At 39.9% G+C, this 27966-nt stretch overlaps 1 protein-coding gene across 2 annotated transcripts in view; it reads left to right on the top strand.

Moving 5' to 3' along the window:
* The window catches only part of LOC117521852 (ephrin type-B receptor 1-B), a 667735-nt gene that overhangs the window by 546914 nt on the left and 92855 nt on the right, over nt 1-27966 (top strand). The window contains exons 9-12 of one of the 2 annotated variants that reach the window (XM_034183208.1): nt 5790-5854; nt 18855-18977; nt 22743-22990; nt 25690-25905. In XM_034183208.1, coding sequence (XP_034039099.1) covers nt 5790-5854; nt 18855-18977; nt 22743-22990; nt 25690-25905 — 652 coding nt within the window. Of the gene's footprint in view, nt 1-5789; nt 5855-18788; nt 18978-22742; nt 22991-25689; nt 25906-27966 lie in introns of both variants that reach the window. The other variant, XM_034183207.1, reaches the window with a different exon arrangement.

The following is a 27966-nucleotide window of genomic DNA, read 5'->3' as shown; positions in this document are numbered from 1 at the left end:
CTCAAATACACTGATACTTGATCAGAAAGAATTCCATTCTACCGACACATCCCAAACATGTTTTGTTTTTGGCTGGCTTCATTTCATGTCAGTTTGTGCAGAATGATGCTGTTGGACCTCTAACCTTTTACTGGAATTTTGACCTTGACCTTAAACCTACTGTTGACTGATCCTAACCAAAATCAGACCACTCATTCCCATCCATAGTTCCCATCCAGAGATATCTTGCTAAAATACAACACAGTTGCGTGGATACCAATATGATCACAAGAGTGTACAGGTGAAAGGAAATTAAATGTTAATTTATGTTACTGAATATTTATGTCCTCTTTTTTCAACAACTTATATTGCTTATATCTTTTTTAAATATAAAATTTTGTGATTTTTTTTTTTATTGCTCAAAAAGCAGTGGCACTGGTATTAAAGGGGTCACATTATCCAAAATCAGTTTTTTAAATCCACTTTTTAACAGTTAAATATCATTGGAGTTTTATGGAAAACATCCTCATTTCTCAATTCTTATCAGGGTGTGGCACAAACTGGGTGGACACAAATGCAAACTCTCACAGCAGGTGTAGTTAGAATTAGGTTTAATCATAAAAAACAGGCAGGGATTTGGTACACAGGTGGTCCAGCAGCGAAGGCAAAGGTACAGACAGACGTGAAGCTGAGGCTTGGTCCAAAAAACAGGCTGAAGTCAAAAAGCATGGTGTGGTGGTATTCAGAGGCAAAGACAAGTACAAGGTCGAGGGCAAAACAAGGTCAAACACTGGCAGGCTGATACAAAGGCTAAACAAGATGAAGAACAGCTGGAAAGTGAAACATATTCAGCAATCTGGCAGTGAGCTGTGAGACTGTGAGGGCTTAAATAACTGGTGGTGTAATTAGTGGAACAAGATGCAGGTGTCAGTGAAAGTTCTGGAGGGGGGCGTGACTAGTGAACAACGATTATGCATGGTGCAAGAGAGTTAAGGCAGGAAAACACAAAGTGGAGTGATGAAAGAGACAAAGACACGTGAATAGGTGCAACAGCAGAAGTGGATGAAAACAGCAGCAAGAGTCATAGTGAGAGATGAAGACACAAGTGCTGGTGCAGGGGCAATCAAATAAGATGAGGCAATAACAGAAACCATGAACAGAATACAATACAACTACGACCAGGACAGAGCATGAACATGTGAACTGAAAACAAAACCTGACATTATAGCATAACTGAAATGACAAATGAGATGAGCAAAATAAACAAGTGAAAAACTAATGATCAAAAACACAAACTGGCTGAACAAAACTAGAACAGAATTGAACAATGGTAAAAGTATGAAAAATAACAAAGAATCAAAGTGGCAAAGCAAAATACAAAATACAATAAATGTGATAAACCCAACTAAACTAAGACTAAAGTAACTTGAGCCAAGAATGAAAGCAAACAATAAAGCAAAACTAAATATGTGGCAAAGAAAAGATACACAGAGAATAAATTAAACAAAACCAATCATAATTGAAGCATGACCATAACGAGACATGAATAAAACCACCTAGGCTCAGAGCATGGGAACAGAAAAGGGTCCAGAACTGTAACAACTGGCCCTAAAGGGCTGGATCATGACAGTTCTTTGTGTATCTTTGTGCAAATCTTACCTACTGCCAGTGGTGGGCACAGTTCTGATAATCCACTAACCGCTAATTACCGAAGCTAACTTTTTCTTAGTGGATTAGCTTTTCAGCTAATTTTGAAAACCATCACTGGACCTCTTAGCTTCTCCTAAATTTTGCTCCGCTAACTTTCAGTCCACTAACTTTACTGAATAAAACTTAATGGTCAAAATCATACATGTTAGTACCTACCTGTTGCGTCTTTTACAATAGTTAGATGGCTGTGAGTTCAATACTTCCCTAGCAGAAGAGAGTGGAGTGGGCTGGCTGGCCGGCTGACTACGTGAGACAGACGCTCTGGTTCATTGTTCGTTTTTGGGTTTGGTTGGGTTTGGTTTTTACTCAGAAGCCTTGGTGGTGCTTATCCCTCTTGAGTCTTGGGTATTATTGAGTGTTTATGACTACTTTTGGTTTTACCTTAATAATTTACCTTAAAAAAAACTGTTTTCCTTGCCTTGTTTGGTGTCATTGTTTTCAACACAACTCACCTGTGTGGCTTTACACTTTGTTTTTTTTTCTTTTCATTCTGACATACTGCATTAAAACAGAGACCCTAAATTCACCCAAAACCTAAAATTTGAATCAGAAAAAAGGTAATTTTATAGGTTGAAAACCAGAAATATGTTTAATGAACCATTCTTATAAATTAGGATGCAAATATAAATTGTAAATTTAAAAACTATATGTAAAAATGTAGCATAAAGAAAGTTATATGCAACAATTCACAGTAAAATGCAGGAAATGCTTCAGGCATTTCTGTTTATTTGTGTTGTGGCTATATTATATTTGTGCCACTCAGAAAAACGATTCCTGCCCAATGCACATCAGAAGCCCCAAAATAACAACAAACAGATATTCCACCTCAATATCCTTGTGTATTTTTCCCTTATTCCTTGTCTTTGTAGCATTTTTTCTTGGTATTGGTACAGACTGTCCTGACCGTGTTAGTGTCCAAAAAAAAAAAAAAAAAACCTTGAAAAAACTGAACTCCTGTGTTCTCCGCCCCTGGAGCCTGCTTACTGCTGGAGTCTCTATTCCAGGACTTGGCATTTGGACGGAGCTCTGCAGCGCCAAGTCCTGGAGAAGCTGCAATGAGAAGCGCACGATCTGAGAGATCTGTGTGCACATCAATGGATCCACCTGCTCTGGTTGCTTATCCAGAACAAAAGAGGGATCATCTCCATCAGAATCCTCACTGTCTGGTTGCATGCTCTGTCTTGATCCAATTCAAAACATCAGTGAAGCGGTTGCTCAGTATTCATAAGACACCTCATTTTTACAAAACAGAAACAAACAACGCCACCACACTAACCTTACAAGCTAAATACACCACCAAAATAATACACACGCCAAATATTTCTCAAATCTCTCAAATGCCAAAACTCTAATTGCTGTCTTCTTTTCTCTCTCCTCGCAGAATCGCACACAATATTCCTTCCCTCATCAACCAAATCACGGGGCTTGGGTATCATTGTTTTTGGCTTATGTAGTTTATTTTCCACCAGTGATAAAGACAAATTCATGTTTTGTTTCATTTTTGACTTGTGTTGCTGCGGGCAGAGAGGGCACAAGGAAGAAAAGAAACTCCATTTTGCGCACGTCATGCACGAAGTGTGCACCCACAAGCAAACCGCATGGGGTCAGTGGGCTGTGATCAAACACACATGGGGTTAATGACTTCTGATTCGTTAGCTCGTGCGTTTTCCACCAGTGAAAAAGAAGGAGTCATGTTTCTTCCCACCACTGTTGCTGATGCAGCAGAGAAGGACATGATCCTTTTTGCTGCGTGTGTGACATAAACTTGCAGCAAAAATGACAATAACATTCATGAAAATGCATGGCATAAAAATACTCACAAGTCAAGTTATACTAGGCCTATCAACAAAATTTAAAAATGGGTATAAAGGTTGAAGCCTCCATGCTCAACACACATTCAAAGGGAGACTCAGAGTGCAGCTGATCGAGTGTTATGTCCACCTAATTAGGTCATGTGACTTTTGATGCGGTGGCGCGTCAGTCAACTCCAGAGGGTTAAAGTCGAAACTGGCTTATCAGTAGCCGAGAGTACTAAAAGTTAGCCGTGGTTAACTGTAACGTCCATTATTTATTTATTTATTTATTTGCGGTTTACAGTTTAGCATTATAAAAGTTAACTTTTCAGTTACTGGATTAGCGGTTAACAAAGCTAACTTTTGGTGAGCTGTGCCCACCACTGCCTACTACAATATACGAGGGCTGTCAATAAAGTAACGGTCCTTTTTATTTTTTTCAAAAACTATATGGATTTCATTCATATGTTTTTACGTCAGACATACTTGAACCCTCGTGCGCATGCGTGAGTTTTTCCACGCCTGTCGGTGACGTCATTCGCCTGTGAGCACTCCTTGTGGGAGGAGTCGTCCAGCCCCTCGTCGGAATTCCTTTGTCTGAGAAGTTGCTGAGAGACTGGCGCGTTGTTTGATCAAAATTTTTTCTAAACCTGTGAGACACATCGAAGTGGACACGGTTCGAAAAATTAAGCTGGTTTTCAGTGAAAATTTTAACGGCTGATGAGAGATTTTGAGGTGATTCTGTCGCTTTAAGGACTTCCCACGGTGCGAGACGTCTCGCAGCGCTCTCAGCCGCCGTCGTCAGCCTGTTCAAGCTGAAAACCTCCACATTTCAGGCTCTATTGATCCAGGACGTCGTGAGAGAACAGAGAAGTTTCAGAAGAAGTCGGTTTCAGCATTTTATCCGGATATTCCACTGTTAAAGGAGATTTTTTTTAATGAAAGACGTGCGGACAGATCCGCACGGCGGGACGCAGCCGACGCGGTGCGGCGGCACAGGAAAAACACTTCCGTGTTGATAACCATTTGTAAAATCCAGGCGGCTTTTGATGGCTTTCAGTGGAGTGAGTATATGAGAAATTGTTTAACAGGCAGGACATGTTCCAACTTGTCCTTAAGGCTTCCAACAGAGGTGTTTTTCCTGTGGCGGAGCGTCGCGGCGGCTGCGTCCTGACGCGCAGACCCGTCCGCACGTCTTTCATTAAAAAAATCTCCTTTAACAGTGGAATATCCGGATAAAATGCTGAAACCGACTTCTTCTGAAACTTCTCTGTTCTCTCACGACGTCCTGGATCAATAGAACCTGAAATGTGGAGGTTTTCAGCTTGAACAGGCTGACGACGGCGGCTGAGAGCGCTGAGCGATGTCTCGCACCGTGGGAAGTCCTTAAAGCGACAGAATCACCTCAAAATCTCTCATCAGCCGTTAAAATTTTCACTGAAAACCAGCTTAATTTTTCGAACCGTGTCCACTTCGATGTGTCTCACAGGTTTAGAAAAAATTTTGATCAAACAAAGAGCCAGTCTCTCAGCAACTTCTCAGACAAAGGAATTCCGACGAGGGGCTGGATGACTCCTCCCACAAGGAGTGCTCACAGGCGAATGACGTCACCGACAGGCGTGGAAAAACTCACGCATGCGCACCAGGGTTCAAGCATGTCTGACGTAAAAACATATGAATGAAATCCATATAGTTCTTGAAAAAAATAAAAAGGGCCGTTACTTTATTGACAGCCCTCGTATAATTGAGAAAACTGGACTCCAGCAGTCTGTGACACGCCCCCACACCACCTATATCATACAGACCCAGAGTCGGCTTCTTTCCATTTAAAGCAACACACACAGTATTAAGTGGAAGCCATCAGTCTGATTAAACAGGAAAAGAGCTTGATACATTTGAAATGAAACATTCAATTCCTTCAAGAACTAAAGTGCTCTCTTTCCTCAAATGAGCCCAACCAATTTCATTTTCTTGCAAGTTTGTCACACTGCCACATTCCCATCTTTGCTGCTCTTAGAGGTATGAAAGTCAAATTTCCGCAGCACTGTGTGCAACTTTGAGACAGTAATTGTTCATCAAAAGGGGCCAGGCTCATTTGATGTTGAGGCAGAGGAGATGGATGAAAAGCAGAGATACTGTCAAGGTCTAATTAAAAATCTGCTCATTTTCATAAACTGCATTTTCCATTGCTGTGCAGCTGATTCCATTTTTTAACCATGTCATGTTTAGGCAATGCCAACAGTAATAAGAATTCCTTTAAACTTTCCTTTCATCCCCTTTTTCTCTCAATATTTATCGCTCCCTCAGGAAAAGGGTGTATACCAAGGATGCAGTGTACAGTGACAAGCTGCAGCATTACAGCACAGGAAGAGGTGAGTCCTATCCAACAATGAAGCTATCTATTCGTGTCATGTCTGCTCATAGTTTTTTTTTCTTGGTTATTTGGCAACTTTACTGTAAGACAGCAGGAAACACTTTAAAAGCCATTTAATGATCTGATTGAAAAGTCATGGCACAAGAAATGCATGATTAATTCTTTGGTCCCAATACCGAGCTCTAGGATTGTCAAATTGTTGTATTTTATATCAAAATTTCAATGGTTAGCTAAAACTGAATTTCTCCAAAAATATTTGTCCTATGAACTTTCCTTTTACGCAGTGTTCATCCTTGACCCAAAATACATACATAAGCATGCCAAACGGCAAAAGTCAGCTCTCCTCGGTTTTTGCATGATCAAAGCCATACACACATATGTGCACACACACACACACGAGGCCACTTGGCTATTATAATATTGATATACCTCTCTCTCTCTCTCTCTCTCTCTCTCTCTCTCTCTCTCTCTCTCTCTCTCTCTCTCTCTCTCTCTCTCTATATATATATATATATATCACATATTTCATATTTAAACAAAATTTTTGTGGTGTATAAGATTCCTTGTTTTTCTTTTTTTGTGATGTACAGTAACTCTGGGGAGCACACCCAATTTCATTGTAAGCCCCCCCCCCCCCCCCCCCCGGTACAATGACAATATAGACTATTCTATTCTACACAAAGTCAGGTGGTTGGAACATTTTTTCATGACACTGCATATCATTTCATTTATTCCAAAAAAACTACGAAAATATTTCTTTTGTACGGAATATAGGTTAGTCATGAGTTTGAGGCTGTACTTTTGCACAATTCAACTTTGAACTTGTAGTATTCCTGGACATATTTGTGATGCTACATATCATGCGTGTATGAGTATGAATTGCACTTTTTTCTGTATGTGGAACTCACTTTGTAAATGCAGCATTTCCTTGGAATGAGTTTAACAAGATATAGGAACTCAATAGCACATGTGCACACCACAGCATGTGCTGTTACTTAACATAAAGACTTTTACATTCCAAAGATAAGCATGATGGACAAAAAAAAAAAAGTGCATTGTACAACATGCTGGATGTTGTATGATGCAGTTTGGACAAAAAAGAAATCATATCGACACGAACAGAGACGTGAGCAGTAGATTTATGCAGTCAGCCCTCAGCGTGTGGTGTGTACTATAAGGGCTTTTAAATTCCAAAAATAAGCAAGAGGGATAAATCAACACAAGATGGACAATGTACTGGATGTTATTACATTCAGATGAGCATGGATTGCTATTCCACAGCACTGGAAAGCAACAACCTACTTCTTTATCAGCTCTTTCATTTTGGTATTGTTTGTGCTGCTATAGTGTACTTTTACTGTTGGAATTTATTTTATTTAGTGCATTGATTCCTAGGATAGCCCTTTATAAAACATTATTATTGTTATTGTTATTATAAAAAAATGAGCATGTGATTTTTCATTATATAAGTGGCACCGGAGTATAAGTTACATGACCTGCCAAGCTAGTATAAAAACAAAACAAAACAGACTGGAAACTATTGCATTTATCACCGACATTATTTATATATCAACATCTGTATTTGATGAAGATTAATGATTTTGGATACATTCTTGGTACTCTGCAGATCCACTAATTGATATTTGTGTTACTTTTGTATGTTTTTGACAAGTTGATTTCCTCCTTTGCTGTCATGTAATCTCGCATATATTGTGTATTGTACAGAAACTGCAGTTGCACAATGTACAAATATATAAGCAGTCAGGTAAAGTGCAGATAACCTTTTAGCAGCTGGCTTCTGGACAAAAATGACATTTACCTTCCTGTGCTGACTGAGTGTGACTGGCAGTTTTCTCTCAGCGTAGGATGATAGCCGTGATTGAATCATGTTTAAGCTCTTCCCCTGGAACTAACTGACGAGGAGATGAGAGCCTGGAGGGACAAATAGACAGACCCAAACAAATACAAAAGGGTTTGTATGACGTCTACGTCAAATGAAAGCCTGATGTGGTGTTGACGCAGCAGTCTGAAACACGGCTCACCCAAGGGGATTGAGTTTTCTTGAGTGTGATGCAGCAAAGCATTTCAGCACGGTTACTTTGTGTCGCAGCTACGGTAGCCAGGGGTCTCATTAAAGCTACGCGGACAGAGGAGTCACTTTCCTCACGGGATATGTTGCAGAAAACCAAATGCAATTAACATAAGTGGGAAAACAAACAAAAGATGAGAGACGCTTGAAGCCATAATCATCAAATACACAATTTGGAGTGGCGAGGAAGTAAAAATGCTGGTAAAGGATCCTATTCACATGTTTATTCCTTCAACTTTCACACTGAAAGTGAAGTAATCCCCCCCAAGCTCATCAAACATAGCCCCCCCCCCCCCATTCTCTCAAGATTTGACTGACAGTTTTTTAATTATAGTATTCAGCGTAATGCCACTCAGCTGATTGTTTTGGCTCAAACAACAAAAGCAGCAGCAAAAAAAAAAAAAAAAAAAACTATGTTGCCAGACTTCACCAGGTTGGCTGCTATTTTGGCTGTGATTTCACTTTATCTCCACCAGCCTAATATGACATCAGGCTTCGAGATCAACGTTTTCATGACAGTTTGTCAAAATCAGTCATTTAAAGGGCAACATGTATATGTATGCTGTCAACATCATCATCATCATCATATTTATAAAGCACTTTCAATTATTCATGCAAAACCAAAAAAAATAAGAATAAATACCACCATATAATTCTCATTGACAAAAGAAAAACAACTCCATGAAATGGGAAACACATAAAACAGTATTATGAAGCATTACAACAAAACAGCTCACTGCCCATTACTGACAGTTGACAAGAAAAAACTCTTAATCTGGTTTCCCATTGCCGATTTGTGGTACAAACTGACATCCCAATTCCAAAAATAAGCAAACTGTACCTGAATGTTTACATCAGCACTCTAAAGTTGTATGTTATATCATTATACAAAATTATACACCAGGCCAGTGCCGATTAACCGACATGTAACGCAACCACATGATGCAGAAGTAAGTGATCATGCACACTGTAATGTGTGCAGTCGATTATGTGGAGGAAGAATTGATGTTTTCGTATGTGGTCGTATGGAATTTGTACACGGCTGTATGAATGCCTGTTCCTCTCAACCGCGCCTCAAAGTTTGCCTTTTTTCCAGATTCGGCTTCATTCGTGCTGGTTCTTGCTAAGTGTGGTGGGACCTTAAATCATTAATGTTTTCAGACCTTGTATTTACTTTGGTAGTTTCAGCTGCTGTTGGTGTTACAGCATCTGGTGATTCGACCGATTGGGAAACCGATTAGCAGGCAATTTAAACTGATTTGCTCACGGTTAGTTGCGAGATATTTTCTAAAACCTGTTATTACATAGTAAAGTGTCACTGCTGAGATAAGTAAATCTGACTCACACTTTCACCTCACACATACCCATTTCCAAGTACAGGTAGGCATTGAAAAGCTGGATCTGCTCTGGATTCAGACCAACTAAAAACCAAAAGTCCCAAGTCCTCCCTCAGCTTTTTAAGTGTCACAATCAGGATATCCAGTAATTCAGCAAAGATCCCCATCATAAAGTCAGACTGAGTGAACTTGTCCTCCTTAACAAAGGCACCTAAGTCACTGGACTCTAAAATCATACCCAATACCCACTCCATGCAAGTGTTGAACAGAGTAGGATCCAGAACATATCCCTGATGAATGCCAGATTTCCCTGGGAGAAGTCAGACACTAGCCCTCATCAACACAACACTCACACTGCCCATGGATGGGCTATACATTCTCAATCACATCTCCTCACAATGTGACACTTGAGCAGTACCCCTTAGCGTCAATATGTGATGCATGGGGGAGCCTGTTAACATACAGTAGCCACATTTCTTCATGATAACATACAAAACTATCTCCTTAACTTCTGTGTCATCTCTCGACACAGCAAGGAACATTTATCTGTGTTTGGGTTACGATTAAGGATACGGTTAGGATTAATACTTCTCTGTACATCAAATATTGATGCGAAGTTTTATACCTAACTTGTCGCATATTGACGTTCTGTCACAACAAGGGTTTTCCATGAAAATATGATGAGTTGAGTGTGACACTGTATTGGTACAGGCCAACTGTGATTTCTCACAACTTACTGAGGATTCTATAAATTGGATGGCCCACAGAGGATATCAACCAACAGACGCAAACACTTGGCAAAAATCAATGTAAGCTGCAAAAGTACTTCCAATTTTCACTCTTTTGTCCAGTATATACTCACAGAGCTAAGATGTGACTGATGACTAACTTTTTCTTTGAGTCATTGTCTACTTTAGGAGTGGTACACCTTGTAGTAAACAAGATAGGTCAAACCATTTTAGCTTAACAGAATTTATTTTTAAGAAAGACTGGCAGATGGCAGGACATAATAAATGGAAAAATAGCCTTTCACACTATATGCTAATGTAAGCGTAAATCCCATGGAACTTTTAGATCCCCTCTGTGATTTCCATGCTAATATGGTTCAGTTTGTGTCTGATAAATCGTTTGCTGGCATCAAGCAATGGCTAATTAGTATGTGTTTAGGAAATAAACTGGACTCATTATATTTACAGTGGCACAGCATAGATTGGCGTGTATCCTGTGACATTAAATAGGGATATATTTAGCCCTATACTGTCCTGCAAATCTTAATGCTTATTTCCTAAAGTAGACAGTTACACAGAAGATATAACTGGTATACACTGAATTTGCAAGCAATATGCATTACAAGAAATTATGAATGCCATAAGAAAGAACAGTATAAGAAGAGTGTTTCCAAAGCTGCTGTTTCTCTCTAACAGTTTGTCATTCATTCACTCAAATTCTATACCCACCTATTCCGATTAAGGGCCACAGGGATGCTGAAGCTTATCCCAGTGGTTACTGCACCCTGGTTAAGTCACCAGTCCATCAGAGGGCCATACTATTTGTCTTCAAACAAAATATAAATGTTATGTATTCAGACAAGGTTGTGGGATTGCTTCCCACCCTTTCTTTGTGGAGATAGCATGTTCTCCCCCCCTCTACATGGGTTCCCTCCAGGTGTTCCATCTTCCTCCCCACCTTCACCTAACCTGTGTGTCTTTGGACATCACTGAAAATCAGAATACTTGGAGGGAACCCACGCAATAACAGGGACAACATGAAAACTCCACACAGAAAGGTACAGGTCAGAAGTGAACTTGGGACCTTCTCACTGCAAGGCTGGAGATCCTCCTGTCCTGTGCACCAACAGCATTTCCTGTATATTCGTTTTGTGAATTGTTCTGTAATTTGTCTGTAGCATGGCCCAAGCAGAGGGTCACCCCTTTGAGTCTGGTCTGCTTAAGGTTTCTTCCTCAGAGGGAGTTTTTCCTTACCACTGCTGCTCTGGGGGTTAGTGGGGTTGGACCTTACTTGTGTGAAGCGCCTTGAGGCAACTCTGTTGTGATTTGGTGCTATATAAATGAAAATAAATTGAAATTGAAATTGAAGGCAACGATGCTAACCACTAATCCACTTGGATGCTCTGTGACTGGATGAACATGGTGCATATTTGAATTATCGCTGTATGGCTGATTTATGAATACATTAGGATAGTTTTGTAAATGAGGAGGACAGTCTGAGGAATTGACGTTAAATACTGGACATTGCTGAAAATGACATGGTTAAGTGCTCTGCACTCAGCATTCATTCCAATTTCCAATTCCAACTTCATACTTCTGTAACAATTTAAGCAGTTTGCCATAGCCAAGAGGTTTTGTTAAGATTTATAGTCAATAAATTGAATTTTCTTTTCCATTTTTCAAATACACCAGATAGGGGGCCTACCTAATTAAAAATGATGTCATTTTATATTGTGCATTACAGTAGAATCCCATGAGTCTGTGCAGCAGCAATGCATCTTCTGCAGACAAGGTTGGTGCAAAACTAAAACTAATGATTTGGTGCATTTGTTACATACTCAGATCATAGATAAGATGCAGATGTTTCACCAACAAGAACCATTTTTCTTTTTCTTCTTTTTCTTTTGTTAACTGGAGTAATTTTGCAAGCTCACATTCCCAGGAGAGTTTTGACACAACTTCTGGGGGAAGATCTGGTTTGGAATTTTCATGGAATGGCCACTGTTGAGTGGATTTTGAGTGGGCTGCTGACCACGTTTGAGGGGTGGCCTCTCATGAGAGGGGCCACTAATGAGGTGGATCACTGTATTCCTGGTTCAAGACCATCCTTGAACATTTTGGCAAATGATGAAATGAAATGTGGCATTGTGGACATTGGGAGTAAAACCTGTGCCAAATCAACATGCAGCTCCATATCAGATCTGCTGTGCCAACCTCGAGCATGAAGGGAAATACTAAAAGAACTTGTTTTACAGAAAGTGCATTAGTAATCCTGGGCTGTCAGTGGGGAGTGAGGATGAATTGAGCCATCACATTTGTAGAAGTACCCAAAACAGACTATGTAGTTTTATTGCCTAAAATGAATTATGCATTTGTAAAAGTAACAACTGGCCATACATTTTACTGAACTAATTATTACATTTGCCATTTTTTAAATACAGGTTTCAAGTCAATTAAATGTGCCTAAATGTTTGCTTTCTTTCATTTGATGGGACTCAGACAGTCTATATGCGTGTAAGAGCCCAAATAAATCACTTGTGGTCAAACCACTGAACACACTGGCGCGAACAGTTCACACACAGAGGACACATAGAGAGAAAAATGTTATTCAACTTTGTCACTTACTAAAAATTTGTCCAAATGTTGGACACTATCTGTATGTCATTCCAGTACTTGTTCATGTCTGTTTATACAATATATCTCTATATCTTTTTAAATGACCACAATTCAACTCCAGGATTTAACTTTCAAAAGTTATTTTAAATTGCACTTCTTTATTGTGCATCAAGACACACACACACGCGTGTGCGCGCACACACACCCCTTTCTTATCTATTTTGGAAATGCAACATTTGTGAGACTTTCAGACAAAACCAGAGGACCATGTGTAAAACTGTTTTGTTTTTTTTGTCTTTACCTTGCAGTTGCTTCTTCTTTGATATTAAAAATATGTTACTGTGAACCTTATTCAGGAAAATTAATCATCAGAAGCAGCTTTTCACTTAATTTACTGCCTGTAATAAGAGAAATCATCAGACAACACACTGTTAGCATGGTGGTGACAACTTGAAAAGACTCAAGGGTATATCTCACTCCAGTCAACACTATCTTTTAAAAATGATATACCACCGCCCGGTTTCATGAAGCAGTCTCATCTTGTTTATTCAAATAAACTTACTTAGTTGACTTTTTTTTCCATTAGCTGTTGCACAAAGCACTTAGTCAGCTAAAGTTACATGTTACCCGACTAAAATTGCCTGGAAAAGAGGAGGCTGATCTTATTTTAGTCAACAAAACTTCAGTGTCTTACCTCCAAAAATGGTGGCTATCATGTACCACCAATTGATGGAACACTCAAGAGCACCCCTATGACTCTTGTATTCCTTCAAAAGGAGACCTACCTCCACTTTTGGCCATGGTTGCAGCAGACGACTGTCATGATGTGTTTGTGACAGTTCTCACACGAGCAACCGGGCACTGCTGTTACGAGTAACAGCAGTGAGTAACGTGTGCACAAAAAGCCTTGACGGAAGTGTAGAAGAAGAAACTGAAGACTGAAACTGCGAGGCAAAGAGCTAATCATGTCGTTCTGCTGTTCGTATGGGTCCGTAAATATTAATAAAGCCAGTTAACAAACAAAGGCTACATAGTTCAAACAACCAAGCATGAAATTAAATCTGATGCAGGGGGCTCGGGTGGGGGTTATGGTTAGGGTTAGGGAAAAGGGGTAGGGTTAGGTTATGGTTAGGGTTATAGAGAGGGGTAGGGTTAGTAATAGTAAAATAATGTGACTCATTTATTGACAGGAGCACGCTAAAAAAGTATAGGTCCAAAATAAAACACAATGCATCAATACTTTAGCAATTCTGTATGTATTTAGAATAGTCAGCTCATTTGACATGTTATCCTGCAGAGGAATGGTCTATTTGAAGAGTTTCAGTCAGGTTTTAGAATTCATCATAGTACAGAAACAGCATTAGTGAAGGTTACAAATGATCTTCTTATGGCCTCGGACAGTGGACTCATCTCTGTGCTTGTTCTGTTAGACCTCAGTGCTGCTTTTGATACTGTTGACCATAAAATTTTATTACAGAGATTAGAGCATGCCATAGGTATTAAAGGCACTGCGCTGCGGTGGTTTGAATCATATTTGTCTAATAGATTACAATTTGTTCATGTAAATGGGGAATCTTCTTCACAGACTAAAGTTAATTATGGAGTTCCACAAGGTTCTGTGCTAGGACCAATTTTATTCACTTTATACATGCTTCCCTTAGGCAGTATTATTAGACGGTATTGCTTAAATTTTCATTGTTACGCAGATGATACCCAGCTTTATCTATCCGTGAAGCCAGAGGACACACACCAATTAGCTAAACTGCAGGATTGTCTTACAGACATAAAGACATGGATGACCTCTAATTTCCTGCTTTTAAACTCAGATAAAACTGAAGTTATTGTACTTGGCCCCACAAATCTTAGAAACATGGTGTCTAACCAGATCCTTACTCTGGATGGCATTACCCTGACCTCTAGTAATACTGTGAGAAATCTTGGAGTCATTTTTGATCAGGATATGTCATTCAAAGCGCATATTAAACAAATATGTAGGACTGCTTTTTTGCATTTACGTAATATCTCTAAAATCAGAAAGGTCTTGTCTCAGAGTGATGCTGAAAAACTAATTCATGCATTTATTTCCTCTAGGCTGGACTATTGTAATTCATTATTATCAGGTTGTCCTAAAAGTTCCCTAAAAAGCCTTCAGTTAATTCAAAATGCTGCAGCTAGAGTACTGACGGGGACTAGAAGGAGAGAGCATATCTCACCCATATTGGCCTCTCTTCATTGGCTTCCTATTAATTCTAGAATATAATTTAAAATTCTTCTTCTTACTTATAAGGTTTTGAATAATCAGGTCCCATCTTATCTTAGGGACCTCGTAGTACCATATCACCCCAATAGAGCGCTTCGCTCTCAGACTGCAGGCTTACATGTAGTTTCTAGGGTTTGTAAGAGTAGAATGGGAGGCAGAGCCTTCAGCTTTCAGGCTCCTCTCCTGTGGAACCAGCTCCCAATTCAGATCAGGGAGACAGACACCCTCTCTACTTTTAAGATTAGGCTTAAAACTTTCCTTTTTGCTAAAGCTTATAGTTAGGGTGGATCAGGTGACCCTGAACCATCCCTTAGTTATGCTGCTATAGACGTAGACTGCTGGGGGGTTCCCATGATGCACTGTTTCTTTCTCTTTTTGCTCTGTATGCACCACTCTGCATTTAATCATTAGTGATCGATCTCTGCTCCCCTCGACAGCATGTCTTTTTCCTGGTTCTCTCCCTCAGCCCCAACCAGTCCCAGCAGAAGACTGCCCCTCCCTGAGCCTGGTTCTGCTGGAGGTTTCTTCCTGTTAAAATGGAGTTTTTCCTTCCCACTGTAGCCAAGTGCTTGCTCACAGGGGGTCGTTTTGACCGTTGGGGTTTTACATAATTATTGTATGGCCTTGCCTTACAATATAAAGCGCCTTGGGGCAACTGTTTGTTGTGATTTGGCGCTATATAAAAAAATTGATTGATTGATTGATTTACCAGAGATATGCACTTTAAAGGCACCACTGAGGTTCAACATTTTTAGGGAATCCCAGTAATGGTCTGCATCCAATGAAATACTTACATTTTAATAACTGGTTCCAGCAACTTTCTTTTCCAGTTTTAGAAATGCCCCTGATGTGTACGAAGCTGTTAGAGTTGAACCGATAGGGACTTTGTTTATTCATGTTTGCGATCGACCCAGTGGTGCTGGAGAGGCAGCTGCTGGGAAATTGAATGACTTTATGGAATACAAAGCTGTAAATTCTCTGACGGATTAACTTCAATCCAATCTGTATGGAATGTCTAATGAGCAATTACACTCACACAGACAGGGTTCAAGGCAATTATGGTGGTAACTAGAATTAGCTTCTAGTCAAGAGTGAGGTGAGGCACCTTGATCCCTCCAAGACCAGACCTCATCCTAACCTCAATTCCCCTGAGGCCCTCCCTCGCTTTATGTGGCTCATGCAAATGAGCATGCTCAAATTGATTTGATTGAGATGGGCTTATTCCAATCATGGTCGCCAAGTTTTTGACTAAACAGCTCTGAGAATGTGGACTGTCCCAGGGTGTCAATGTAGAAAAGATGATTTGACATCTGTGCGCCTGCTGTAATGTCTGTCTGCCAGCAGCATGTATTGAATATGTTGACATGCATTTTTTACAAGTTGTACCCTTTCCCCGGCCTGTTGGCACAGAAAATTTGTCCTGTGGTTGCAACCATCGCCAGTCTGTGAACTGAGTTCAACTATTGCAGAACAACATAAAGAGCTAGTTGATGGTGCAGCAGTTTTATCACTTTATGAGTTCCTATAGAGAACAGCTGCAGGGAAATTGGTTCTCTACTATCAAAGAGCACGGACTGCTAGAGGGTGCCAGAAAATATATAAATAAATACTCTCCACATTTCTTTTTCCATACCCAATCCCCTGCTTTATCCCTTTATCTGCTTTTCTTGTAAGCTTTCTCCTTCCAAATACTGAATCATCAAACCACCATTTTTCTTTGCTGTGCACAGCAAAGGCCATGTGACTAAATACGAGGTGAGAAAAGTAACGGACCTTTTTATTTTTTTTCAAAAACTATATGGATTTGATTCATATGTTTTTACATCAGCCAAGCTTGAACCTTCGTGCGCATGCGTGAGTTTTTCCACGCCTGTCGGTTGCGTCATTCGCCTGTGGGCAGGCTTTGAGTGAGCACTGGTCCACCCCTCTCGTCGTTGTTTCATTGTCAGGAAATTGCGGAATGATTTGGGTTCTTTTTCCATCAGAATTTTTTCAGAAACTGTTAGAGATAGGCAGCTGGAAACCATTCGAAAAATTTATCTGGCTTTCGGTGAAAATTTTACGGGCTTCACAGAGAATAAAGAGTGTTACTACAGCTTTAAGGACGCCCCACAATGGCGCACGGCGCGCCATGCTCCGAGCCGCCATCGAGAGGCAGAAACCACCACATCATTTCTAAACGGATGGCTGTGTGGAGCTGGGACCGTCGTGTGCAATTTCTCTGGTTATCACAAGAGCTGGACATCAGCCATTTACCGGCAGATTTCACTTTTAAGAAGAGATTTTGTCATGGAAAGCCCCGCGGAGGCTTCACGCGTCATGACTGATTCGCTGATGAAGCGAGACAAAGGAACACCTCGGTTTCGGAGTGCCAGAGCACAAGTTGGGACATGTCTATCTCATCTTTCAGTGCTTACCAGTCGAGTGAGTATAAAAGAAATTGTGGAGAGCTGGGCATGTTCCAACTTCCAACTCGAAAGGTTCAAGCTTGGCTGACGTAAAAACATATGAATCAAATCCATATAGTTTTTTAAAAAATAAAAAGGTACGATACTTTTCTCACAGACCTCGTATCTGTTGCTGATCAGACATACACTAATAATCATGTACATGCTATAGAGTTCTTGCGTGTCTCTGAGAAATACCAGAAAGCTCACAGTCTTGTCATTATTTACCCACTGTAAAGCACTTTTATGATGATAGTGCTTCAAACCAGAATATTTTTTTCTTGCAATAAGTTCATTTCAAGCAGAATCATTATTTTAATCTTTGCAGTTTTGGGTTGCAGTTTGCAATTATTCAACTGGTTGGAACCAAATGAAATACTGGTAAATAATGTTCCATGTAATGCTGTATGACATAACAAAATGTATCTTTCAGATATGATAAAAACATAGTCTATATTGGAATGTACAATCTACTGTTATTGCAGCAGTTATCAAGCTAGACTATGCTGGGCACATTGTTTAGCGTAACTGGAGCTAGCTAACTGTTTCCAACATGGTTTCTCTTTACTTTAGCCTGTCCATCAAATACTGATGAAGCTGATGTCTAAGACCAACATTTAGAAAGTCTGTCACGCTGTGACAGACTGAGGAAATGTATGAATAACTGACATGAAATTTTGATATTCGTTTGTGTCCATTTTCATTCTGTACAAATCCTTTTCTCACTCCTTAAATGTGTTCCTTTTCAGCTGTTGACAGCTGATGTCCAGCGAGTCAATCTGAAAGTTTTGTGCATGCTCAAAATTTGAGTGGACATCAGACGGACAGCTTCCCCAATGTTGTACATTTGTTTACCATTTTGTCCTGTACTTGTTCATCTCTTGCCAATGGATGACTACACCTTAACCTTTATGAATGAATGAATGAATGAATTAAACATTCATTCATTCATAAATGTTTTGGCACAAAGAAAAAAGAGAATAGCTTTTCAGTACAAAATAAAACAAAACTGATTTTTTAGTTAACCTAAGTAACTGAAAGGTTGTCGGTAGAAGCAAAAGCTTTATACACCTACCCATTTCACGTCAGTAAATTTTGCTCCTCACAGCATCAATGTATCCATTTATAGCATACTATAGCACCATATTTACCTCTTTTAGTTGGAATTAGGATTGCCACACCGCATTTTAATTTAATTGAAGGTAAATTTCTCTTTGCTATTTGGAGACATTTGATTTCTGGGCAGCAATTGTTTCTGATTTTTGTTTTCATTCTTTGAATTGGTCTAAAGCCTTGACTGATGTAATGATGTGTCACAGCTCAATGTACTAACTAAGTGTTGGACATCTGTATTCATCAACCATCATCACAATACATAAACCAAAGAATAGTTAATAAACACACAAAAACACTTTCTTCTTCTGCAACACTCACTGAACACTTTGGTTGTTCTAGAACTCTCTTTGCGAGCCGACATGTCTAACTGCCCCTCCCCACTGGGCTGCCCGACCCACTTCTCAGGCTCCCCTGGGATGAAGATCTACATTGACCCCTTTACCTATGAAGATCCTAATGAAGCTGTCCATGAGTTTGCCAAGGAGATCGACATCTCCACTGTCAAGATTGAGGAGGTCATTGGTGCAGGTACAGTTGATGTGTGTATATGTTTGTGTGTCTGTGTGCACATGTGTGAATGAGACCCAGGTTCCATGATCCTGTTCAAGGTCACAAACCACAGCCATTTTAGGCAGCCACATCTGATAGGAACATATCAAGGGTCCATATCAAGTGTTCTAGCAGCATATAGGCCAGCTACCCAGGGAACTAATGGCTTTTGAAATAATTCTGTTGTGAAAGTGACGTGACACGGACCCACAACAGGGGGCGTTAATGAACGGACAATGGATAAGCCAAAACGTAACAATTTAATGTTGTGAATCGCACAACAACGTACAGACAATAACAATATGGTGGACTGTCAATCATACACCAGGTGACGTGTGGGCAGGCTCGACGATAGAAGACGCCTGGAGAGAGAAGAGCTGGATCCCCACACAGCTTCCACCACCAACGGAGCTGAAGAACACCGGAGCCGCCAAGCCCTGCGCCCCAGGTGGCCACTGTCTTCAGCAGTCAGACCCGGTACTGCTGGCAGAGAACAGAGACAGTCCAGATGAGTGTGAGTTCGCACACTCAGTAATCCCACAGTCTGTATTAAGTAAAGGAGGGAAAACCTCCACCTCCAATCACACACACTCGTGCAGCTCCTGGTCAACCACTTATCTGAGTTGGGGTGTGAGGCGAAGCCGTCGCTGTCACACCAAACGCCAATCCTCCAGATAAGGCAACACTCCAGGAAAACGGCTGCAATAGAAGTTCAAGTTATTACACACACAGTGTTAGTCAGCAGAGAATTTACCTGAATGGTAGTTGATTTCTCGGCGAGGAGGTGGAGTTGCAGTCTGGTCTTTGTAGAGGTGGTGATGGGTGACAGCTTGTGTTGATTGATGACAGCTGTCACCTCCAGCAAAGCCGACGCCCTCTCGTGCTTGAAGCCCGCACTTCAAGCAGGGCACCATCTTGTGGTGGTGGGCCAGCAGTACCTCCTCTTCAGCGGCCCACACAACAAATTCAAGCCTTGTACTTGATTCCCTGGGCATCTCTATTTTGGATCCTATTATTGTGGGTCTAATATGTTCTTCCTTGCGTCAGCTCTTTTCTTTTTCCTTACATAAAGAATAAAAAATATAAAGGTGCATTTTTAAAATGTCTGTTACAATGATAAACAGGTAAAAAGTGGCTCATCGCTTTGAGGTACATTTGGGAAACAGTGATTGCTGATATTTATCAAGTGTCCTTTTGCACCTTATTTGCAGCAGAGAGTGCATGCTGATACCATCTGTCTTGGTTCATGCAGAGTCTAAAATACATCTGGTAATTAGACCGGGCCCAGACTAGCTCTTTTGGACTGGCCTACTCAGCAAGCTTGGTGTGTGGATTGATGGAGATAGACTCAGGGTAATGATGCAGAGGGGCTTAATAATTAAAGATTTCTGTTTTGGGTTGATTTTCCTGCTCTGCTGGACACCAAGGTGGTGATAATTAATCAGACTTCTTCCATATATTTACACGATTTTACTTGGCTGTTATTCTTTGATTGGGAATAGGAATCTGTTTTATGATTGCAGACTGTTTTAGACAGAAGAGGCACACTCTCCAAGATATCTTAGTGGAGCAATACTAAAGGATCACTTAACATTTGCAATACCGATTCATCCCCTTGGGCTGTTTTGTGTTTTCAGTGTTTTATGGCATCAATTAAAAAGCATAAACACAATCTACATTCTTGATTCAGTGCTCTTGCAAAATCTAAATGTATCTACATGATCTCAATTAAAGAACAATATGACATAAAATAATGGCAGCATAATTTATTGACACTGCAGATTTATTGCAAACTGCAAAAAAATTATTTCCAGTATTTTCTTGCTTTGTTGTTATCCTGTATTCTAACAAACCTCCTTGTATCTGCAGTAGTTAATCATCCCCACAAAACAATACTTCCACTGGCAGGGTTCACGGTCGAGTTGGTGTGTGTGTGTGTGTGTGTGTGTGATGCTGTCCAATGTGAGGTTTATGCCAAAAGCAGTGTTTGGTCTCATGTCCTAAATGCTTAATTTTGGTTTCTCATATAACTTTATCTAATTTCAGCATCTTCCACAAGCCTTCAGTCATGTTATCCCTTATGTTTCATTCTGAATACCTTCAGTAAAACAGTGTGCCTGATCTTATATCTGGTGCAAAGCAGTGCAAGTGTCACTGCTAGTTCCCACCTGACACATTTGTCATTTTTAGACCTATCTCCCACATCCTCAGAATTAGGTCACCACTTATGCTCATGTAGGTGTGTTGGTCTAAAAATGAGGTGTGGCTGGATGTAGAGCTAATATGTTGATATTTTACCATCACTAGAAAGCTGCATCCAACTCTGGTCCTCAGGCCCCACCTAACCTACAAATTTTCCATCTGTCCCTACTCTGCCACAACCTGATTACCTCATTCAGGTGCACTTAGGCAGTGAAACAATAGTAAACACATTGAAAAATGCAAACCCTGACCTTGCCGCTTCCCTTCTTCACCTCAGGGAGCATTGGTGGCTGCTGTCTGCTTTGCACTCTGACAGGTTCTCGTTCATCCATAAATTGCCAGAAATCTTCAGTTTAACCCTCTGAGGTCAATGGATGCACCTGTGCATCCAATTCTGTTTTTGTCATGTTTCTATTAATAATTCAGTGACAGAATGTCAGAGAGACGTCAGTCCACTTGCTTCCTGAAACGACAGAGTATCACCACTAGTTTAAATTCTTTTTCTAGACCATCTTTGCCACACAACCAATCGCAGAGCCCAGAGAATGTCACATGGGCCTCTCTCAAATGCTTTCTCTCTGCCTACCTCTTCAGCAGGCTCATTTAGAGCACACCTTTGCTCTGTTCATGAGACAGACTCATTCACAGTGCTACAAACTGGTCATGTCATCTTGAAAACACTTATTACCTTTTATTTAGTGCCACAGACAACACATACTGCCATAAAAATCATGTGGATGGGCTATTTTCTTTTGCCACAATCTACAAGCATGCTCCCCCAATAAAGCAAATTAACATTTTTTTGTGAGCTTTCCACTTTCCATCCAATGACAAATATTTATAAATATTTCTGTGTAAAGATAGAAACAGCTGACTTGAAATGGTGAGTGATTTAATTTTACATGTATTTACATTGATATACAGTTCTTCTCATATAGGACACTACGTTTGCGGGACAAAGACTTTGGTGAACCCCTTAGAAGCACCCAAACAAACAGATTATCCACATGAATAAAGATGCATTTTCAGAAAAGATTTGCATGCATTTTCTCCAAATAAATTTATAATTTTATTATTATTCGACTTAAAGCAAAACTATTTCTATATACAGTATTCTACACAAATATGTGACACACATTCTGTGTGTTGAGGTTGTTATTAACATTTTGATGTGCAACACATGGACATTATACTAAAAAAAAGTACTTTAACATGGGAATACTGAAAGTATGGTAAAATCTAGCAAATTCCCCTTGACACCAGAGGGTTAAAGGGAAGGACACATACCACTCTGATATACTTTAATCTAGATTATAGTATGGCTATGCCTAATAAGCATTCATTTCTTACACCTCCTTATTCAAATTAAGGAGGTGTGGTCAGTTGCAGCATCACATATAGACAAACAAACATCTAATCAGCAGCACTCAGCTTCTGGAGAATCATGTGGATTAATCTAAAATTCAGCCTTATTTCAAAGCCCCGTCACTTTTTCATTTTGACAGAGCAGTCACTCTGTGCCTCTTTTTAATTCCACAATAGGTGAGTTTGGCGAGGTGTACAAAGGACGATTGAAGCTGCCTGGAAAGAGAGAAATTTATGTTGCCATCAAGACCCTGAAGGCGGGCTATGTGGATAAGCAGAGATGTGACTTCCTGTCTGAGGCATCAATCATGGGGCAGTTTGACCACCCAAATATCATCCGTCTGGAAGGGGTGGTCACAAAGAGCCGTCCAGTCATGATCGTCACAGAATTTATGGAAAATGGAGCTCTTGATTCATTCCTCAGGGTGAGTGGTTTTGGTCAAGAAATATTGCCCTGTGTTGGATAACTGTATTTATTTTTATTTTACTTTTTTTTTTAAGTAGGATTATTGAAACAAATCAATTGACTTTCACAGTACTATAGAACATGGGAGTATGGCGTAGTAGAATTTGTGTGCCTTGGAATAATAACACTTGTTTAGTGCATGTCACACGACTCATAATTAGCAGTGGAACATTGGAATTTTTGGCAGATATATATATATATATATATATATATATACATATATATAATATATATATATATATATATATATATATATATATATATAATATATATATATATATATATATATATAATGCAGGAAATTTAGATTTGTTTAATAATTTACTTAAGACCTGATGAAAATACGTATGTGTTAAGTCATGATTTTGGGGGACATCCTAGGAAATACAGTAGAATTTTTAGAAATTTTGATACACTTACTACATCACAAGATAAAGGTAACATTTAAGAAGAGACCTTGTTTCTTTTAGTCAAACAAGCAGAAGTATGTCCTATATAAGCAATGAAACCTGCTGCCACCATAGCTGTGGGACATGGTGGAGCTGGGGGGTCATTAAAGCATTTCAAATTGTTTCCCTGTTGTCATTTACACAGAAATGTAATGTTTGATGAAGTATTTACAAATAATAAGCAATTGTGAATAAGTATTCTTTGATGCTATAGCCAATAACAGAATCTGGCAACATTAGTTGCAACAGTTCCTTGCTTTTTTATTCCCTGGTATGAAATATGGGGGGATATGTCTATTAGCATGTCCATCTGTCCATCCATCCATCCATCCATCTCTCCACCTGTCCATTTGTTTGTTAGCGCGATATCTCAAGAACCAGTTGACCAATTTCATTCATATTTGGCATAAGGGTGTAGTGATCCACTGACACCCGTCAGTTACAGAGACCTTGGGGTACATTTCAAGGCCACAGCGAGATATTCAACATATTGCCATTGCCACCCTTGGGGGTGGGGGGATATTTCATCTCCTGATGACTCTTGTTTCTAGCATCTATTGATTTATGTACAGTATGTGCATACACCCAATGTATGTGCTCTGTCACAGTGCAGGGGTCTTAAATTAAATATTGTAAACTTTGTGTCATTTAAATATTGAGTGCAGCCTTTTGGGATCTGTTCTTTTCAGCTTAGCGCTACACCCCACTATAGCACTCCCAACCCAAATGCTGTTCCCATGGCTATGACTAACACTGGTGTTTATCCCTTGATTCTGCAGCATAAAGGGGGTGACAGTCTACAACTGCCCCAGGACTGGGCACTAGTCTGATGCAGGTCACTTCCCCCTGCCAAGGCCAGTACCCACTTACAATTGGGTGGGCTCTGAAAGTGCAGATAAAGGGTCTTGTCCAATGACACAGACAGGTAGTGCGACTGGATATTAAATCCAGTGCAACTCCTCATCTTGCTGAGCTAACTAATTGCTCTTAGTCAGTGATTTCCTCATTCAGCCAGCATTTTCTGATCGTATTCACTGCTTGCGAGTATTATGTTTCACAACAATGAACATGATTTAGTCATTCTTAATTTGAGAATTTCCACACTTGCTGCCCTGATTAGCCTTTAATTTTACTATTTATGCCTGGAGCTATTAAAGAACTCATCACTATTTTTTTTCAGTCAGGATTGAGAGGACATAGAGCTCAATCAATATTCACCATGTTGTTTTTCCTGCTTCCATATCTTGGATTGGTGTTCTCTTCCACTTTGATCTCAGGTGGGATTAAAGGGGCTCTTTGAAGTTGGCTTTGCTAACCGCCACATCCGACTTGTGTTTCCATCGATCCCCCTTACCCTCTTATTTGTTACCGTATTTCAAGGTTCAAAGCTTGCTCTTGAGAGCTTTCGCACTGGGATGGGGGCAACATGTGCAGATGTTACTTATAGAGACGGATGCATGCTTGCTATAGTGAAAACAATGCCCCAACAACTGCTGTGAACAAGATGGGCTGCAGGAATCCATTTTGCTTATCACACACACGTACGCGTCCTCTGAACATTAAGAGGATTTAAACAGCAAGACAATGGCTCGGGGTGTCAATTCTTAAAATGGTAAAACCATCTAAAGTGAGTTGAAATAAAAGGCAGGAATGAAATTGTACACCTGAGCTCATGTAGATAAACAAAGCAGGCTGTTTGTCATTTTACTCGGTGTACTTTCTAGGTTTTGATAACACATCTTGTAACCACACTGCTGTTGTGCGACCCCTCTGGCTGTAATAGTGATATATTGCAGGTTTTTTTTTTTTTTCTAATTTTAGAGGAGGATCCCACTGGGCATATGTGATACTAACTTCACTTCTGAAGACTACAAGGCTGGCTGTTGTCAGAAAAAAAAGCAAAAAGGATGCAGTTTGTAGAAGTCCTTTGTTTTGCGTTGACATTGCTAAATTGAGCATCTCATTTTAAACTGTTGTCTTTAAATAGCTGCATTTGAGCCTTGATTTTTTAGTTTCAGTCTCAGAGGTATAGAGATAAAATCAGTCAACAGAGTATCTGTGACTCAGTGAAGAACTTAATTACTTCATTATCATTTAAAAGCTGTAATATTAGTATTTGCTGAAATCTTTCTGTCCTCCAGCTATGCACATTTATGCTATAGATAATATCTAAATAACCACTTCATTTGTTGTCCTATGTGTCCTGCAGCAAAACGATGGTCAGTTCACAGTGATCCAGTTGGTGGGGATGATGCGTGGAATCTCAGCTGGGATGAAGTACCTCTCAGAAATGAACTATGTCCATCGTGATCTGGCTGCTCGCAACATTCTGGTCAACAGCAACTTGGTGTGTAAAGTGTCTGACTTTGGCCTTTCCCGCTACCTACAAGAGGACACATCAGATCCAAGCTATACCAGCTCTCTGGTGAGGACACAATTATTTTATCTATATTGCTCCAGGTTTCTAAGAAAACACCCATGACTGATGCTAGCTGTTCAAGTGATCAGTCATATTGGGAAATGCAATCATAAATTTAAATCAGTGTGATCTACTCAAATCATAATGAAGCATGGGATGTTCTGACTTTGTGTGGATTAATACATGCTATTGTATTCCCAGTGTGGCCCTTATTATATATTAAAGGATTATTAACTGAGTGCGAGGTCTGTACAGAAAAATATCAGACTGAGGTGTAAGTATGGACTGATAATGCTAATTCCGTACAGACCAAGCAAGCGAGGTTAATAATTTGTTTATTATATGGCTATGGCTTATGGGCTATGGGCTCATAGTCGGAGACCTGTTCACTTCACTTCCATGAAGAACTTGCTAACAGATGGTCCAGTCAGTCATTAGCTGGTAAGCTTTCAATATGTCTGCTTTTTCTGATGCTGTTTAGATATTTATGGAGTATGTTCATGTCCAACTTGGTTTTCTAATTGTGTTTTTAGCTTTCTGATTTGTAACGAATGGATACACCTTTTGGACCAATTGCCATGGGAACCGGTAGGATATGGAAACATAATGAACCAGAAATCAGCCAATCAGAGCATGCGTAGCATCACAATCATATAATAACCTGGCATATTCCAAGTTTGGGGTATTGTGTGTCGTGCTGTATGCAAGCTATATTTATATTTTTCAATGTGATACTCCATGATTTGGATTTAGGATACTGTGGTTCACACCTGTTGTATTTGAGCAATCATTTTGCAGTTATGTTTGTAAAGACAAGCCTCTTTTGGACTAATTTTGGTGGAAATTTATTCATTTTGTATACCCATTTTTTTTCCAATTAAGGGTTATTTGGTGGAAATTAAATCTAAAATACTGATGAATCATAAGAACAGGTATAGAAATGAGAGAATGGCGAGAGAATTTTAGAACAGCAGCAATACTTTTCATCTATACTGCAAATTAGTGAATGGTAACTCTGAACACAAAATGTTTGAAATCTTTCAAACGCCAGTGATGATAGAAATGCCAAATGGCCATGTTTTGAACACTGTTTCTGAGTGTACTTAGTTTCCATGAAACAGAAGACATTGTGAACTGTTCAAAATTGTGTATGCTGTGTGTCACCATTTATAGAACACTAAAATCAGAAATTTTCTGCAACAGGGAGTTTCAGTTTTGCTCCAGTACGCATGCACATCAAAGGGATTAACATTTAACTCTAACCCTAACCCTAACCCTTACTATCAGGTCTGGGTAACTGGTTAGGCTGGATGCAAATGCAGGACTCTGACAACAAGCTCTGTAGGTAAAAGCAGTTTACTGTTGCAATAAACAGGGTCCATTACACAGTAAGGCATTCCAACAAGAGTAACAATACCAAAAATATCAGGCAAAGGTGTGGTTGGGGATACAGGCAGGTAATCGGAACACACGAGAGGCAAGCAGGTCGAGAATACAAAACAGAGCTGGAGAGAAGGCACTAGGCACATCAATCTGGCAAAGGAACGAGTAAAAATGAGGAGCTTAAACACACCCAGGTGATGAGGTGCTGATTGGGAATAGGTGTGCATGCCCAGAAAGAGGGCGTGACCAGAGAGAGAGGGAAACGCCCAGCAGAGACAGACAAGAGAGAAAAGGACAGACAAACCCAAATGGAAACCCCAGCAAGAGGAAAAACAAAAGCAATAAAAGCAAACCAAACTCACTTTAAAATTTAGTTTTCTTAACAATCTGGCAGCTACATCTGAAGCTTGAAGCTGTGATCTTGTGAAAAAGCTGCACAACAGTTTGTAACTCATCCGTTTTGAATGCAGTCACTGCCCTACAGTCATTGTTTGGGTTCACAAAGGTCATCACAATTCATGAACAATGGGAACAGAAAGCACATTGAAAATACATTTTACCCCAATAATATAAGCACAACTTTATTGTTTGTGCCTGAGCTCCCCCGCTGTGTACCCTGTGCTGGCATTTGTACTGGGCAATGTAACTATATTAATCCAAAAAAAGAACAATTGGTATATAAAT

The sequence above is a fragment of the Thalassophryne amazonica genome, chromosome 12 (assembly GCF_902500255.1).
Source record: "Thalassophryne amazonica chromosome 12, fThaAma1.1, whole genome shotgun sequence".
NCBI classification, from domain to species: Eukaryota; Metazoa; Chordata; class Actinopteri; order Batrachoidiformes; family Batrachoididae; genus Thalassophryne; species Thalassophryne amazonica.
This window is presented reverse-complemented; position numbering and strand designations above follow the sequence as displayed.